Genomic DNA, 19,295 nt, shown 5'->3' with positions numbered 1-19,295 from the left:
TTGAGAGAAGTTTCTTTTTATGCTTATCAGTGATGTGGGTGGTTTGTGTGCTAGAATATAGATTGTGCTGGTGCCTGTGTGAGTTTCCAGTAAAGATTGATAGGGAAAACACAGCTTAATATAGTGATTAGCAAGACCTTATGGTAAAATTAAAATTATTCCACACCGTTATTACTATCTATGCTTTATTTCTTTTCTTCTTCTCTCTTTGAAAATATCCAGTATTCCCTTTTTTTCCCCAGTACTCAATGTTCATGCTTGCTTAGCCTCATTTAGACTTCATTTCATCTGACTAGAGTGAGACATACTGGAATAGTGATTACTGATACTGGCAGCCAGAGTGTGCTTTAGTGAGATAAGGGGAGCAAAGATGAGATAAATTCCTCACTTCGGAAAACAGCTGTGGGGAATATTGGTGTACTTGAGCAGAAACTGATTATATTGATTTACTCTCCTTTCATATTCGAAAAGTTTCTATCCAAGTCTAGCAGACAGAAATTTATATCTTTTTAATAAGACTCTGGAAAAGCATCAATTGGCATGTATATAAAATACAGTGTAAGAATTAAATCTCATCCATGGTTTCTTTGGGGAACTTCAGTTTTAGTGACTAGAAGAATAATATCTTTACTTTTCTTGTATCTACTACAGGACCAAAAGGAATTCAAAAATTTGTCATTTTTTTATGTTTTCCCCCAAAATACTTAGATTCAGACTGTTTCTCCACAAAGATACTGTTAGCATAAATCTCAATGATAGTAACTCCATGAACTCTAGGCAGACTGCTGCATTGTTTGATAATTTAAGAAAAAAATTCTATCTTAACCTAGTTCTACAGGGTTGTAATTTTAATCTGTTACTAGTTGACTTTACTACAGCAGTCATCACTGATCCCAGCTTCTAACAATTTCTTCCGATTCTCTCTCCATTACTCTGCCTTTCTTAATCCCCATTCTTTCCTCACAAGCCTCACTTTTCTACCTCAAATTATTTTTGAGTTTGACTCAAGCAGATTTCTTTAACCTCAACACAGCAATAGGGTTATGTTGAATGCAAGGTAGGTAAAAGTAGTAGTATTTCACTGTTAATGAAAGTAGCTCTTTTCCCCCACCTTCTAAGGTATTAAATTTTTCTTTCTAGAACATTACATTGTCAGTGCATATTGAACTTTGATTAATGTCCTCCAAATATTTTATGTCTTCCTCTGATTCTTCTGCCAGCGTCTATAAGGTTCTGCAAATGTAATAAACATATTCCATTCTATTATCAGTTAATTTAAAGAAAATATATAATAGATTTACTGTAGATTCTCACTTGATATTTCTTTATTTGACACAACTTCTCCGTGAGTTCTGATGTTCAACTTCAGTTTTTTTTAAAGCTTAATTTGGTTCATGTTTCTTTAGCTTAATTTTGTATATGTCGTGAGTATTTAATGCTTTGTTTGTTCAAAAGTAACCTCTACTGCCACTTTCTTGCTTAACAAACTCTAGTTACCCATTGTTGGCTCAATTGATTTGATATCAACTCATACATTGCTTTTCTTTTTTTGAGAAAAGCTATTTTTACTAAAAACTTAAAATAGCCTATTTTATTTTTTTTCCGTGTATTAAAATTAAGCTGATTAGTGTGTCATTTTGGCCCCGATTTCTTTCCTTTCTCTTCTTTTAAAGACTCTGCATTTGCCTTCTATCATAATGTCTCAAATTCTTCTTGAGTCACTAAAGACACCGCTTCTTAATCTTACTTCACACAATCAGTGATATTAGTTGAGCACAGTCAACTTAAATTTAGCTTAGAAATGAGGGTGAGGCAAAGGGAGAATGATTCTGATAGGGTAGTTTGGTTGGATGGAAAAGATTGCAGTGCCCTACTGCCTGGTCACATGAGGACTTCATCAATTGTTCTGCTCTCCTGATGTCTCTATTGTATATTTTACAGAGAAAATTTGTTTTCAGCTATGATCTTTACCTGTGTACAGAAAACCTAGTAGTGTTGAGAATATGTCTATTGGTTTAATTCTATCCAAAAGAGGTCTCCTTTCATGTTGGCCTCTACTTCATGATATGAACAAGCATAATAACTGAGGAACAGATGGTAGATGTGCCTCTGAGATACATCCCGCTAATGTAGCGGTCTGAATAGTGTACAAAGTTGCTTTGGGAATGTTGCATGGCTTGGATTTGTTCAGTTACAATAAGGATTTAATGTTTGTTTTGTGATCTTTCAACCTAGGTTTCAAAAGACCGATGGCAGATTCATCCAGTGATTCAGACAACTTTTTTAGGGCTCAAATAGGAAGATGGCCACCTTCGAGGAGGGCATCCCACAACAGAGCTTGGAACTATGGTGCTGAAGAAGTTACAGAGAAGATTCATACATTAGCAAGCACTTTACAGGTTGCTTACGAAATACTGTTTTAAAGTATATAAATAGTTTGTAAAGAAAAGTCAGATTTTCACTTCTGAAGTTGTGCAATGTATTGTAGTGATGGGAGACATTGCTTTCTGTGTAAGCCAAAATATTTTATGTAACTGATCGTATTGCCTCAGGGGTGAAATTAGGTGGCTTGATGCTATATGGAATAACAACTGTATGAAAGCATAATAGAATATTGTTAGAAACAACGTGTTTAGCAAAACTATTAATAAAATTAATGAACTGAATAACGCCAAAAACCTTTTTGCATCATTACAAGTGATGTTGAATTTTATAGTGGAAACTTCCAGCCTCATCTTTTACAGTACATCTGTACTGTACACCTTTTCAAGTTCTAAATAATGAAAATAGGTAGGCAGTCCAGTCTATTTCTCACAATAGAGGAATAGTAACTTCGATAATTCGTAGATGTGGAACAGCACAGTGAGAAGCAGTACTTGTAAATTTAGAATGGATCCATACCTGAGCAAGAAAAAGTTTTCATCTGATTCCTGCTTCTTCAGTGGAGGCAGGAGAGCAGGTTTATGAATCTATTTTGCATGTAGGAGGAGATGTTTAACTGTCTTGATGTCATTTATCACTTGAAGCTATTCATATTCATCAGTATGGAAGAAATAATCTTGTGGTGAGAATCCCTGTTCTAGCTAACAGTTCTAAGAACTTGGAAGAAGCAGACTTGTGCATTATTGCTTGTGCTTAATTATTTTTTGACCTACAGTAAATAAATATATATACACATATACAGATATTTAATATGTGAGGAGAGAAAATCTGCATTCAGTACTGAATTTAAACTTCAGAACTTCTTGGCTGAAAAGTGATCATCAAGCTAGAAGGTTGAGTTGATAAGAATATGACAGTGTTTTAAAAAAAAACAATCTTTGGGGTTTTTGTGTTCCAATCTAACCTCTTTCTGGCTGCTCTTCTGAGAATCTGATTTTAAGCTAATGGTTTCTCAGCAGACCTGCCACCCTATCCTCCCATTCTTTACCTGGTTACAAGCTTTGTTGTGTAGAAAAATTGTGCTGAAGAGAAGGGTAGGACTGCAACAGCTGCCATGAAACTGTTATATAAACTAAATGATGGGATTTTGGTCAAGTTGCCCCACGATAAAGAATGCAATATGTACGTCTTGACACAATCATCTTTAAGTTGGTATTCCTTCCCATTATTGTATAATTTTATGTAAGCTGTGATAAATGCTGTCTGTGCCATAGATAAATGATAAATAAATTGAGGGCTGTATAATCTTGCCATAAACTTTAAGAAAGTATATTTATGTTGACAGTTTTGCCTTTTAAATAGGGTGCTGATTTCCTGCTATAAAAAAAAAAATGTCACCGAAGAGCCTTAGTAACAGTTTCTTTAATTTCTTCATAGAAGTTTTAAAGTATGGCTTTAGAGTATCTGCTGTATCTCTAGTTTCCCTTGTCTGCTTGATGAACTTCCTTACTTTAAATAAATATGCTGATCTTCAGGAATTTATTTCTCTATTTTGCCAGCAAAATAGAAGTAAGTTACTTTAAGATCTCTGTATAAAAATATTTTTTCTGATGAGTGGCTGAAAATTTACACTTTTTTTGTCTGAAGTTAAGACAACAGTGATGTTAGAGTTTTGGAGATTTCTATTTGATTTTTCTTCCTCAAACGTTTTTTTTTAAGGATACCAACAGAAACCTGAGACACGTTGACCATTTACTGGGGCAATACAGAGAATACAACAAGGAACAAACAGAAGCAATAGCAACTGTGAGCAACTTTCAGTTTATCTTTTCTTAAATCTTTTATTTTCCTAGCAGCATTCACAGTTGAAAACTTGGCAGCAATGGGTAGAATATATCAAGAGTTAAATAGATGTTGTTAACTTTTCATAGTTACTTGAGCAGCCTAAGCCAAACTTTACTTTTCTGTTATATAATGAAACTGTAACAGTTTTTGAAGCTTTATTACTTTTCTGGTTTATAGATTCCAAGTAGATTATGTTGTAGTACGATAGTCTGGGAGGTACAATGTGCAAATAGGACACGTACCTTTTGTTTCTGTGGTTTTTTCTGTGATTCTGCAATAGCTTCTGAACCTACCCAGCAGTTTTCTCTAAATTTCAGATGAATAGAAGTTCTCTTACACACTAGGGTTCTGTGAGTTTGAAAGCAGATGTCTGAACAGAGATTATAAAATAAATTAATGCCTATAGGACAAGAGCAGTTTATAACTTTGTTTCAAACAAATTGCTACTGGTGCTTCCTTGAAACTTAGATACAAAGCAGTATTATTTTATACGTGGAAGTGGAGGGAATAGGAGAAGAAATCCTAAATCTATAGGAAAGAAAGAAAGAAGGCCTCTCTAGCAGTTTGTTTCTTGGTCAGCATAGACAAGACTTTCATGGACTTTCTCAGTCGAACTCTGTATCTTTATAAGCTTTTCGTAGTTATTGAATTTGTAGAATTTCTGATGGGGACTGAACCCATTTAACATTGTTTTTAATAAATGCTGATCTAAATGTAGTTCATTATTCTGGAAGTGTTTTCTATTAGCAGACATCACAGTGAAACATCGCTCAAACATTTTTAGTTTTATAACTCATTCTTTTCTGTTAGGTGGCTTTTGATTATGACGAAGAGAAATCTAGGGACTAACTATCTACCTGTGTTTTAAATAGTAAAGAAAATACCATCTGATTAGTTAAAAAAAAAAAAAAAAAGCTTCTGATTTTTCTCTTCCCTTTTTGAAACAGAGTTTTCTAATGTGGTACATATCTGGAAATGTAGCTGGGATCAGGAAGTACTGCATCTCTTTTTTCTACTATAGCTGTTTAAGAAAAAACCTTAATGAATTTCTCATTTAAATGGTGATATGATAGATAAGGGAGTATCAAGGAATGGAGTTCTGATTGGTGATTATAAAGGCTATTTTGTTCAAACACATCCCTTTTAATATCTCTTTTCTACTAGCCTCTCTTTATTATGTTAATAACTTTTTTTAAAGTAACACAAGCACCTTGAAATGTGTTTATAGCAACAAACACCTAATTTTTTACCAAAGACTGTTAATTCTTGACACTGTCACTACTTTTTTATTTTTGTTTTTTGTATCTCATTTCATATTGAGGGAATGAGAATTAGTGCTGACAGAGTAAAGCATGCAAATTAAGCACTTGTAGCTTGATTCAGAGTTTATGTTCCCTTGTTAGAGATCCAAGATTAGTCAGTTTCAGGGTTAGGTTAGATCTGAAGACTGAGTTATTGCTGTTCTTGTTTTGATCCTCTGGCATCCTCATAGGGTGTTTTGTTTTTGTTTTTTTTTTAATTATTGAGTGCAGAGGTGATCTTTTTTTATGTACTTGCATTGTCTTAATTTTTTCTTCAAGTAACTTATCTTTCTAAGGAAGCTTTAGGAGATCCTATCTCTGGCTTCAGCTTTTCTTAGTGATTATGGAGTTCTGATAAAATAATATAATGAAAACACTTTAGAAAGAACCTAAGCAAACTTGAAAAGATTCAGTGAAGATTTAAAATAGTGTTTTAAGCTTTAGAAAAAAAGTGCCACCCAGAAGGAGATTGAACTCTCTTAATTTCTGCAAGAATAAAGTAGTAACTTAAGTACTGTTCATATATTTCTCTTAGGGGAGGAGAGCTGATCCTCTAGAAATAGAGGTCTTTTGGACTTTCAAATAAAGGTGTGCTAAAAGTAAGAGGCTTAAAACCAGAGTTGGCTTACAGTAGCCATACTTGTTTTTTTTTCTTTTCAGTATTCCTGCTGCATTACATCTGTATCTGAACTAATATCTGAACTAATATCTGAACTAATATCTGAACTAATATCTGAACTAATATCTGAACTAATAAATATCTGAAACTGCCAGTGCTGGAAACTTGTTTTACTACAGCTAGGAGAATATTATGTGTATGAGAGATAACCAAGAAAAGATGCTAGTAGTTCCTGGTGAAACTTGACTTAAAAACAGCTCTCATTATCTTAATGACTTAAGATTACTTGCATGCTATTGTATATGTCTTTGTTTATATTTCAGTAAACTGATTTCTTTGCAGTTAAAAGAAACATTGGAACAGTCTATAGATCAGTTAAAGAGTCAACGATTAACCCGAAATTCTGGAATGAGAAGTGCTTCTCTCTCAAGTTTATACCCTAGTGATTTGGATGGAGAAACTGTGTCAGGTAAAATACTTAAGGTGCTTGAATGTACTTAAGTTATGTCATATTATTATTGTATGAAATGAGGAAATTGAAATAAAACTGTATAAAGATATTGACATGAAGAGCTATCATTGGTTTCTTCAAAGAAATTCAGTGTAGAAATTTGGGTAACCTGTATTAAGTTTAGCAGTTGTTTATTTGGTAAATGGTAATTTTTTTCTGGTATCGCAAGAAATCTAAATCAACTGTTGATAGTTTCCATGGAGAAAACTGCCTTATCTGCTGCATGAGTTGTAGGTACATGTAAGTTAAAGTTAGTCCAAAATGTTGTACCTTTTGAAGCTTACTTCGCAGCAAAAAGAAAATGTACTTTTAAATACAGAAGACTATGGACATGTACATAAAATTATACTCTGTGGAAAAGGAAAAAATAAAATTATGTACTTTTCCATTTTTTTTTTCTTGCACGTCTCTTGGAAAAATTATTATTTTTAGGAAAATATGTACTTGGGAGGAATATTCATTTCAGGAATAGCATTAAATGCATTTTAGGAGAAACATTAAAATGTTCTCTTTTTTTTTTTTTCCTAATGTAAGCTCTAAAGGTTCTAGTTTGAAGCTTTATTATATCCAGACAGAAGAGAGGCCACTGGTTGGACAAATAAAATTTGAGAAAATAATTTACTTCCCTTACCCTTCCTGTGTATGTGTATATACGTATAAATGAATATAAATATGTATAACAAAAATATTTCAACTGTAGAAGAATCCTGGGGAGAGCTAAACAAGTATGCCTGTGAATTTTATATAACTCCAGTAATCTACCTGTAATGTGATCCATATTTTCAAGATGAAGCACGAGTTTTTCCCAAAGCAAAATTAAACATTTTCTGTTTTAAAAAAAAAAGTCTTTTCTTTTTTTCCTCATCTTTTATCACATAAAGGGATCCACCACTTTGTGCCTACTTCTCCTCTCAGGGATTATGGAGACTCACACGGCAATAGACATCGAAGGTCTAAATCTGCAAGCGTTCGATTTGTCAACGAGACTGATAATTTGAATCAGGTATTCATGAGAGTTGCTAATGAGAGTTCTTTCCCTAAGCAGACAGTATGCGGCTATCAAGGTCTTCAATTTTACATCAAATAAAGTTATTTTGATGGTGAAGCTAAGGAACCTAAGTTTCAGCAATGAAATATTCTTTCAATGTTCTGTGCAATTTTTTATTAGATGGTAACCTTGTAACTCTTAATGTAATAAGTTTCATAAAATTCTGAATTCATAGATTTAAAAAAAAAGTGGATGGTGTGATATCAAAAGTGATGAAAATTTCTGTAAATTCTAGTTTCTGAAAACATCACTGTATTTTGCTTGGTCACTTGCAGTTTTACATGCTATCTTTCTTTAATAGTACATATAGCTGGCCTGAACTTTTTCTCTTTTATGCTAGCATTTATGAACAGGAAATGTTTGTCCTGACTTGAACTGTTCAGATCTTTCAATTTGCCTTGCATTAAGTTAAAAAGATGATGCAATGTCAGGTAATTAAGATGAAAGCATAGAAAAAACCATGGTTGGGAGCCTTTGTTTAGCAAATAATGACTGAAAATCAAATGTGAATGAGCAAGTGTTGTGAAGGCTTGATAGAAACAGAAGCACAATAGCTTCATCCAGGCTGATCTGCAGTTCATGTAAACTTGGTTCAGACGTTATTTTTATCTGCTGCTTTCTATTTAATATTTTCTTTTTAAAAGTTTGTATAGATGTACTTTTGAAATATTATAGGTAAAAGCATTCTTAAGCCTTGGCTTAATTTGGCTTAATTTATGTACTTTAATTTACAGCTGCATTCTTTCCACCAGTCTCTTCGTGATATTAGTAGTGAACAAGTTCGTCTCGGAGATGACATCAGTCGGGAGCTTTCAAGAAGAGATAGGTATAGACCATATAACTTGCATGTGAAAAACAATGGAGAAAATAGTTTATATGCTTCTAAATAATAAACTACTCATCTGTACACTGCACCAGTACATCTGCACAACTGTACTATGAATGGCTTGTTACATATCCTTACTATTTACACTTAGAAATACTGCACAAGTTCTGATTTGCATAAAATATGTGGCTTCATTTCCTTTTTCATATGTAGACAAAAGGAAAAGAGTTTGGGAATTTCTGTTAGTAAAACATTCCTTTTATGCTCTTGATACTGGAATTTCATGAGGACAAGCTCTCATTCAGGCCATGTTTTGGTTATTTCAGTACATGCTGTCTCAACGTATGATGCTTTTTCTAATAACAATAACAGGAATTAGTACTTTTCTTCTCAGGAAGAACTAGTCCTGTTCAAAAGGACTGTATTGACGTATTCATAATTTTGTACTTGTTGACCTGATATCTAGCATTTCCAACGAGATAACCTAATAATGATTCTATCTTCACTAGAGAAATGGGAATTCTTTCTATTAAAGATTTTCCACTTGAGGCTGGTCTCCAATTATGCTAGGAATTTAGAAGCTGTAGAATGAATTCAAGTAGCCTAAAAATAAGATTATTGCTGCTTAAAATTAACCCAGTTGATCCTTAGTTTTTGCGCTGCAAAATATTAAGGCTTATCTGTATTTTTCTGTGAAGGGCTGATGCAGAAATGAGAGAGACTCTAGCGGCGTTGTCTGAAAAGCTCTCGGAGTCCAAAAAACAAGAAATGGTGAGTGTGCCTAACAAGAAAAGATCATGTAAATTTAATGTTCTAAGCAAGATATGGGCTACTGTTTGCTTTGGTACTCAGCAACATGTATTAGTATGTATATCTGAACAGGATCCTTTCCAGGCCAGGCAAGATTGTTGTAATATCCTTCCTTAATAAAATCAGCAGAACAAGTGCTTTTATCTGGACTACTTGTGTAAAGTAAAAGTGAATGTTTTACAGGTGGGTGTGCAGTGAATTTTTTTAAAAATTCGGTTTTGGCGAAAGCTGCTGTTTGAACATTGTTTTGAACATTTCTATAAATGCAATAGATACCTTTTGAGAGATAGAAATTAGATTTTTCCATGTTAAAGAAGCTCGTATTACAACCATGAAATCTGAGGTTTCTTTTTCCTCTTCCTTCTTCTCTCCCTATCCTTTTCAATTCTTATCATCTGTGCAGTCTTCCGAAATGAATGAATCTTTTGGGAGTATGATCTTCTCTGAAGGCATTGTGGCAAATGTAGCAAAGGAGACAGTGCAGCTGTGATTGTCTCTTCTTTTTTGCTTCTTGTATCTGCTGGAAGGAGACTAATTCTAATCTTTTGAGTTGGAAGTCAAATCAGAGTATTGCTGCAGGCGCGAGAGAAGATGAGAACACCACTAGTTAGGAAAAGGTAGTTCCAGACTCAGACTTGAATCTGTGTTTTTTTGTGCATGCTAATGCGATATCAGAAGCAATACTAACTTTTTGGAGTGTACTTATTTTCTTCTAGATGGCTGATCTTGCTCTAAAATTGCGTGAATTAGTACTAAATGATCTGGCAAGGTCTTTAGTTATGCATTTGTCATTGATATCAATATTGTAGGCAACAACAACTTCTTGGCATCAACAAGCTTAATGATTGTACTTGTGCAGATGAAAAGGGCAGAGATTCAAGAGACTATAATCTATCAATATCACTTAATATGATGGAATTAATCAGCAGAGGAAGACTTACCTCTTCAGCCTTCCTACAAGAATTTAGCAGGGTGTCCTTGTTAGAATGTTAGCTCTGTTTATCTGGTAGGGAATTCTTAGATGCTTCCAAGACTGTTTTTGCTGTGGTCTGCTTCTTAGTATACTATTTTTCCCCTCTCTAATGTCACAGGAAATTAACAAGCTCTAAAGTTTTAAGCAGGACAGTTTGCAAGAAAATGGCTGCTGCAGGTGACCAGAGTACAGCTGATCTGTGCCTTTGAATGAGAGAAACTAACCTTCCTCTTCAATCTTCTGGAATTCTGGCAGCCACTGTCTTTTCATTTTTGAAAGAAATACATTCTTTTTTGTCTGGACCTACTATAGCAAGTTTTCAAGACTAGAAATCAGATGTCACAGATTTTATCTGAGCGAAGCAAAAAGTGAGAGATGTACAGTATAACAAGGAAGCTCTCTTTAGTTTTTTTTAATTATAAGGGGAATAGAAAAAGAAGAGTAATTCTTTTTAAGGATGATAGTTTCTCTCCCAAATAAAGCTTTGAAAGCTGTAACATTTAATGATGCACTTCTAATGAAAACAGTAATGCCGCGGTTGGCTGCAGAGACATCATTGTCTTGGACTGGTATTGCCACCCTGCTTTTTAAAAGGGACGTCCTTTACCTTTACTTTGTGCTTGATTGGCGATGGTAGAGGAGGCTTCTTAGTAGTCAAATCCATTTTTTAGAGATATTTGCTGCTAAATGAAAGCCTAACACAGAGATGGAGCACTTAGCATCATGAGTATTGTTCAGTTAGTCTGTGGTGCTGAAAAGGCATCTTTAAATAAGATCTTTAAATCTTATATATGGTGAATATAATAATTTAGTTTAGCATTTCATGTTGTTATGTAGAAGTTCCATGTTCCTTGTACTGTTATTCAGTGAATCACTTGTCTACTCTAAGGCTTTTGATCTAGAAGACAAGATACATACTGTTATGGTAGGAATGTTGTCTTGAATTAGGGTCATCTGGGATAAAGGAAGATAATTGAATTTTAGTCTTTTCTTTGTGTGCTGCTTACTGCTTGCTTACTTAATGGCTCTAATCTTTCTTCTGTCTTTAGTCCTATTATTGCATGTCACGTGTTCTGTGATAAACTGAGGAAGATCAGGAAGGCTACAAAACCAGGAAACACAATTCTTATGTGTACACCAGTGTAGATTGGATAACTGTCATTTTGGAGGAAGTACGTTTTTAGCTGGTGTAATGTGTACTTTGTGTGGTCAATAAACAAAAACTGTACCAGAAGAGAGGACATTTATTATAAATCAAGTCCCATGCATGGCTTTTAATATGTGAAATACTCAAATGGGCAATGAATAAAGTAAAAGACTTCCAGACAGCATGGGTTCATGATTGGACTATAGTGAAAAATGGTGATTTTGCTCTATCAAATAGTGTTATTATTGTGGTGTTTCTATCTGTTGTCATTTCCATGGCGGTAAATAAGAGGCATTACTTTTAGAGCAACCTACCTAGTTGGAATAGCTTGTGATATTGCAAATTTTATATTTATGAAATAACATAATGTGCAGAAAAAGCTCCAATGTATAGAGGAAATATCCAAAAGTAGTGTATGCAAATTATCTTAAAAAAAAAACAACAACAACAAAAAACACAAAATATAGGAAGTGCAGGAGTATACTTATAATAAGAAGCTCTCAATTTACTTAAGGCAGAAAGTAAAAACTAAAATATTTTTAAACAACCTCACACAGATCAGCTGAGATACTTAGCTGTCTGAAGTGATCTTAAAGTTGCTGCTGAAGTTTCTTCTTTGGTCTTACATATTTACCAATCAATTTCTGGAAAAATAATCAGTCTATTTTCTCAATTTTCAATATTTTCTCCTTTGAATATTCCTAGAACAGTTTAAGTTCTCTCTTACAGTTGTATATGAATACTCTAAAATTGCCATTAATTGTGAACTGATTGCACAACTTGCTGTGCAAACAAGGAACCATCTCTGACACATTTCTTTTGTAAAGATATAAGGACTGAATTATTTTTTATAGTACTCATGAAGATCAGAGCATAAGCATGTCATTAATTTTTACTTTTGCTACATAACTGTTCTTAAATTTTTCTATCCATACACACGCATAATGCTTGTAGAAGCATGCTTAGTCAGAATTTGTTCTCTCCTTATATGTGTGTATAAGAAACTTGCAGTTGAATGATGTGTTAAATCTTTTTTTATTTGAATATCATTTGGTAATTGAACTGCTTTCTAGTGACTCTTAAAAACCATTAGATTTGAAATAGGGAGGAAACATAATTATTTTCCTTGCGAATCTTTAACTTAAATGATATAAATCTAATTTGCTGCCCACAAGAGGGTGCTGTCTGCTAGCAGCTTGAAAAGCAAAAATAATGTTAAGTAAGGATTGCAGCTTGAGTTTGAATTACTGCGTTAGTACAGATTGCTTTAACAGATGACAGACTTTTATTTGTATTCGTCTGTATGTGAATTGATAAAATACTGGGAAAAATTCTTAAAGTTATGTAAATATTTTGTGCTATTGCACAATTATTCTCCTGTACTTATATCTTGTTTACTGCTTGTCACTCATGGGTTTCTGAAAATAAAGCAATTTTTTTGGTTTGTTTTATATACAGGGGATGTGAAGGAGTTGACTCTCTAGAGATTAGGCCTGTGGCAACAGAGAAGCTAAAATTTATGTATTGTGGCCTCAGCTTAGGTGGTACCAAGCTTGGTACTGATATATTTAGTGCTTTATTTGAACTACCACTTTGCAGAAAAGTAATGTAAATGAACAAGGAGGGTATTTCTAGCAAGACAGCAATCTTGAGTACTCAGTGCTGTAACTCTGGTTATTCGCTATACTGTTCTAAATCTTGCTTGATAAAATAAGTTATTTCATTTCCCTTTCCTTCTGCCCCATATCTTCTTTACCATTTTCTCTATTGTTATCTCAGTATGTGGTTAAATACACCCTAATTTCCTGCATTTTTTTTTTTTCCTTTTGAAGGTATCAGCACGTGTAGAGAGAAGACTTCAGGAGATAGAACAAGAAATGCGTGCTGAAAGACAGCTTATAGAAAGGCGCCAGGACCAACTGGGACAGATGTCTGTTCAATTACAAGAGGTATACAAATGAAAACTTACTCCATACTCAAGATCAAATGAAAACTCCTGACGCTCAGGATCAAATTGAGATCTTGCTGTCTTTATGACCCCGTGTCTATCAAACTGGTGAAAGTGCTCATATTTGACGTATTCTCTTAACTGTATTGAGTCTGCTTCCTCTTGATTTGGTGATCAGTTGTTAATAAGTACAGTCTGTGTTACTCATGGTACTGCATTGCCTAGATTTAGACCTTTTTTGGTGGCTTGTACAAGCATTCATTAGAAGAAAAGCAACCTTCCCCACAGTATTCTCCCTTTAACCCCCCCCAAAGTCAAACCATCTGACTGTTTTCAATTAGAATGTTTTGTGTTCTAAAATGCAAATGTTGCTTGTAGTGAGTGGTTTATTTTATTTCAACAAGCAATCAAATACTGGCTTTTCAGTGCTTTTCAAACAGTTTAGGTCAAAGCAAATATCTGATGAAGTATAAAACATTGTTTAATAGACAAATAAAAATGTTAATACTTTTCTGTAATTTTAATTTGTAATATAATGTTCTTTTGTGCTTACTTTAAGAAATGTAAGACAAGAATACCTCTGTTTCTGCTCATAGTACTATTTGGAAAATGTGTGAATCTCAACATACTATAATTATTTAATGTTCATAGAATCATTGGCTGGCTTAGGTTGAAAGAGACCTTTAAGATCATCTTGTTCCAACCCTTAAGATATTATTTACAGTGTCATCTCTGACAATGTAATAGAAAGGTGTATTTGAGAAGAAATCCATAATTCTGATGTTTTTATTTTTAATGATGGTATATGTGCTTTTTTTGGAAGGCAGTTTTATGCTATACCATGATATCGAGGAGCCTTAAGGTAGACCTGTGCTTTATATTTCATATGAGGCTAGAGACTCTTCAAAGAGGTCATATTTAAGAAGATAACGTACTTTTTAAAATATGAATTAAAAATACTAATAAAGATGTTTTTAGTATTTCTACTAATGTTTCAGAATCAGTGCATCATTTTTTTCCCTATTGATATATTAGTGGGTGAAACGAACTTTTATATGAACAAGTGTGCTTTATTACAGTTTTCAGAGGATGCAATATTTCATAGGGATTTTAATCTTCAATATGCCTATGTCTATTACTTGATTTTTTATTTTTTTTTTTGATTGGGCCTTCAATCTGGTAGCAGCATGCATTATGAGATGAGTTGCTGTTACCTGATAGTGTTATCTGTTAACTGGAAAAATATTCCTTTGTGCTTTTAAAGGAGTAATGACTTTTATCTATAAAGATACATTGATACTGTGATTATTTCCTTGCAAGGAAATTCTGTTTTCAAGTGAATGAATTCAAATGTATTTCAAAGAGTTTCACGTGATTGGCAGTGTGAATCATAAGCCTTCAAGCTAGATACATTTCTTTCAAATAGTTCATCTTTTGTGTTCTATGCAAAATGAATATTAAATGCTAAGTGGTTGCCCTAACCTTCCATTCCCTTAAGCTTTTCAGCTGCATGTGAAAATGTTTTAATCTTTTCTGCAAATTCTATTTTGTACTATGCATATTTTTTTATAAATTGTTTTTCCCAAGGAGCCCCTTCCTGTTTAAACAAGATTTTCTGATACAATTGCTCAAAAATTCAGTATTCAGACCCTAACATTTGTGAAGCTAAAAGGAAAGTTCAGCACCTATTAGTTTGCTTGGTAAACTTTCACCATTAAAGGTTAGCCCAACCCAAGATTCAGAGCCAGTCCTGACTGGAACAGACTTATTCCACACCCAGTATTTCATAATTGCAACTCTTCTGAGGTGAGTCTCATTCTTTGTGAATGTCTTCACTCTCTCAGGAAGGGGCTTGTATCTCTGTATCTTCCTTCTGGGTGGTTTTTTTTTTTTTTTTTCCATCATGGCTTCTGGATTTCTTTGACTGGGCTTACTGTTTGGGAATCCTAGTGAAAATTAGATTACTGATGTTGCAATGAATGGAGGATTTTTTTTATTTTTTTTTTTCAGGCTCTTCTAACCTTTAGTATGAGAAATAAGATCTGGTGACAAGTATGAAAGGGAGACTCTTTAATCTCTGATGGATTGCAGAAGAAAATGGAGGCAGTTTAGACTTTGAAACAAAGACTTCCATTACACTCCCAGTAGAACAGCATGTCCTCTTCCTGCTGCTTATATGAAGGCTGTTATGTTCAACCTCCAAGTAGAAAATTATCTCAATTCTGGATAGTGTTATATTTCTTAGGAACAGTTAAACAGTTTTGGCTGAACTCTTCAGCTCACACACTGGCAAATTGGACCGGGTTGAGGTTGGACCTTAACTTTGGAACTGTTCTCTTTTTAAGAACAAAATAATATTAACTCTGTACATGTTGTAGTACTCTGTACAATACAATCCTCAGTGTAATACTAACCTGAGAAGCTGTTGTATGAGAAAACTTTCTGAGGAAAAATATTTTCTATCTTATAGAATATACATTATACAGGAAATAGGAATATAAAAATTTCTAAGGAGGTAAAATGTCTAGAATGATGTTGTCTTGAATTGAAAACAAGGAGAGGAAAAAATGCCAGCACCAAAACAATCTAAGAATTTGAGTTCTTGAACTGGTATTTTTTCACTTTGTTTTTCTCTTATATGGGGTGATAGAGATAAATAGACTTTTTATTGGGTAAACCAAATAAAATGAATAATTAAACCTTTGACTGTGAAGCACAGTCTTACATGATTGTCGTTTCAACAGTGTATGTGTAAGCTGAGTACTAGTTGTCTTTTTGTTCATTTTTTCATTACTTGCACTGATGTATTTTGCTAAGGTATTTATTTTTCTACAATAGAGAAAAATTATGTTTGTCACTCATTTAAGTCTTTGAGCAAAGTTCTTAGAGGAATTTTTCAGTTTGCGCAGTTCCTCATGAATTCTTTTACATCCTATATTTGAAGTAGGCAGTCTTTGCAAAACTCCAGTCTTGTGGTGACCATTGCATGGATTTAATGTTCTGAAGTCTCTTTTTATCTTTTTTTCTTTCTCCAACGTGCTTTACAAGTAACACTACAGGAAGGGGATAAGGTTTGGACTGCGATCTAAAATCCAATCATTCAATATGATATGGATAATTCACAAATAAATACTATTTAAAGCATTTGTGGCAATTTGGTGAAACAGTTTTCTTCATTATTTTGCTCGCTGTGCATCTCAAACTGAACAAAATCGAATTTAACTTTTGGATTTGATCAGCAGTACTTTTAATTAAAAATTCTGATGGGGCTTAAATGTTAGAAGTGATCTGTAAGGGAAAGTGCAATGCCCGTAACTGACCACTGCTTGTCAGTATTTTACCATCTTAAGATGGACATCTTCCTAAATCTAAATTATTTAATTACATATTTTCAGAGCTTAACTGAACATGATGACACTTTGCTATTTCTTTTTCTCCATTTGACTTCTTTGTCTGCATTTTTCATGATCATCAAACTTTATTTGTATTTCATTGTTAACACCATGAACTGATTATTAATGAATAATATATCTGGTTATGTGCTGGCTACAAAGAAAACTTCAAATATAACATTTTACATCTTTAAGTTTGCATTTTTTTTGACTCTGTGCTTGGTAATATTTCTTGAGTTGGTGTGTATTCGAGGTCTGCTTAAGCAGTGTTTATAAAGAAAACCTGAAATTAGTGTGAGTCATCCATCTTCACTTTCTTCTATCTGTGATACAAACTTGTTTCAAATTAGCAACGATATCAAGTGTGTTCATTTTGTCATGCATATGACACATGTCCTGGCATGCATATAGGTTACTTTACCAAAATGCATTTTTGTCTAAATTAAAATTATTTTGAGATTCTTTATTGCTTTATTTTGAATGTGAAAGCACCATCCACTTAATAACACTCGTTTGCATATATACCTCCATTTTTCTAAAGCAAGATCAAATATTCTTCTTAAAAATAGCCTTAAAACACCTTTTATATGTAATAGCTATCCTGGATGACTTTGCTAATTTTTCTGCCTATCTTTATGAATTTTGATGAAATGAGAATCATTTTGATGAAATTCATAGAATCATAGAATGGCTAAGGTTGGAAGAGACCTTAACGATCATCTGGTTCCACACCTTCTACCTTGGGCAAGGTTGCTACCCACTAGATCAGGCTGACCAATTCAACCTGGCCTTGACTTCCTTCAGGGATGGGGCATCCACATCTTCTCTACAACCTATTCCACCCTCTGAGAAGAGAATTTTCTTCTAACATCTAACCTAAATCTCCCCACATTTAGTTTAAAAACATTCCTCTTTGCCTGTGTAAAAAGTCAGTCTCCCTCCTGCTTATAAGCTCTCGTCAAGTAGTGGAAGTTAGCAATGAAGTCTCCCCAGAGCTTTCTCTTCTCCAAGCTGAACAAGCCCAGCTCCCACATCCTGTTTTGCAGGAGAGATTCTTCAATCCTCTGATCATTTTTACGGACCTCCTTTTGACCTGCTCCAACAGCTCCACATCTTTCTTGTGTTGGTGGTTGTAGTAGTACTCCACATGGGGCTTCGTGAGGGCAGACCAGAGTGGGGATAATCCCCTCCCTCTACCTGTTGGTCACCAACTTTTTGATACAGCCCAGGATACAGTTGGCATGCTGCTGGCTTGTTGTCCAGCTTTTTGTCCACCAGGGCCACCAAGTCTCTCTACAGGGCCGTTCTCAAAATAAATAAATAAATAAAAAATCAGTGATTGCCTCCACCCAAGTGCAACAGCTTACACTAGGCCTTGTTGAACCTCATTAGGTTCCCATAGGCTCACTTTTCAAGTCTGTCCAGATCCTTCTGGATGGCATCCCTTGCTTCTATTGTCTCTCTTCCTTCTATTGTGTCTCCCTTTCTTATGAATGAAAATGTTTCCGTTTTTCCATTTACCAGGGACTTTTCCTGATGACCAAAACTTTTAAATGTGATGGAGGGTGGCTTGGCAACTGCATAAGCCAATTCCTTCAGGACCTAAGGAGTGTGCATTGTTCACTTTAGGTGTACAGAATCATCTTAATAGAATGTTTTGAATGCACTGATTGTATTAAAGTAATGACTATGGGTACATCTTACTGCACATACTGTGAAGTGTAGGAGGCTGGTGGACTGTAAATAGAGGATGGGTGGAGTGATGGTCAAAAATGTTGAAAGTTCTGTTTTTATATGTCCTTCTCTATGATCCTTTTAGACAAACATTATCTTTATTTGTACTTTGATGCATCTGGATGTTTAATGTATCATTGATATTTGCCCCTTGGCTCTGTAGTGTGCCACTTGTGGCTAGTAATTTCTGCACTGATTGCAGTTTGAGTCTGACTCGCTTCTCTGCCTTGGAACGTGATTAGGTCTCATACAAATGTCACTGAAATAGCTAGGCAAGATGTTTAAAGAAATAGTAAAATACTTGGACCAGTGCTAGCTCCTAATGTGGCAGGTTAGAGAAAAAAATTCATTCAGATTAAGTATATTTTTTTTTTTAATAAAGCATGAAGCTGATCTGCTTGCATATTTTGTCCAATATGACTTTATTTCACTGTTCAGTTTCACTTTGGAAGAGCCAATTTCAATTTGTGGTCTGTGTGCTACTTTCAATCTATTTTTATTTGGAAGGAAAAGTTTTTTAAAAAAAAGAGACTTTAAAAGTCATATCTTGAAGATATTCTTCTAAGTTGGAGAAGACTGCTGAGACCTCTGTAACCACAGTTCTTATACTTTTCCCCTATATACTATATACTTATAGTAGCAAGTAAAGGATTTTCATATTAATATGTGGATTTTAGTGCACTATAGATGAAGTACAGTGAGTGGAGCTATATAATGTAAGTTAGTATTCTTGTACTATCTCATGACAGTAAGGTCTAT

General features: G+C 34.1%; 1 protein-coding gene across 3 annotated transcripts in view; it reads left to right on the top strand.

The window, feature by feature from the left end:
* The window catches only part of CEP128 (centrosomal protein 128), a 95,657-nt gene that overhangs the window by 2,369 nt on the left and 73,993 nt on the right, over window positions 1-19,295 (top strand). For all 3 annotated transcript variants that reach the window (XM_019615807.1, XM_031553632.1, XM_019615813.2), the window contains exons 2-8: window positions 2,236-2,399; window positions 4,102-4,188; window positions 6,490-6,616; window positions 7,540-7,661; window positions 8,441-8,532; window positions 9,231-9,303; window positions 13,295-13,411. In XM_019615807.1, coding sequence (XP_019471352.1) covers window positions 2,250-2,399; window positions 4,102-4,188; window positions 6,490-6,616; window positions 7,540-7,661; window positions 8,441-8,532; window positions 9,231-9,303; window positions 13,295-13,411 — 768 coding nt within the window. In that variant the 5' untranslated portion in view covers window positions 2,236-2,249. The remainder of the gene's footprint in view (window positions 1-2,235; window positions 2,400-4,101; window positions 4,189-6,489; window positions 6,617-7,539; window positions 7,662-8,440; window positions 8,533-9,230; window positions 9,304-13,294; window positions 13,412-19,295) is intronic.

This window comes from Meleagris gallopavo, chromosome 5, assembly GCF_000146605.3.
Source record: "Meleagris gallopavo isolate NT-WF06-2002-E0010 breed Aviagen turkey brand Nicholas breeding stock chromosome 5, Turkey_5.1, whole genome shotgun sequence".
In the NCBI taxonomy this organism is placed as follows: domain Eukaryota; kingdom Metazoa; phylum Chordata; class Aves; order Galliformes; family Phasianidae; genus Meleagris; species Meleagris gallopavo.
This window is presented reverse-complemented; position numbering and strand designations above follow the sequence as displayed.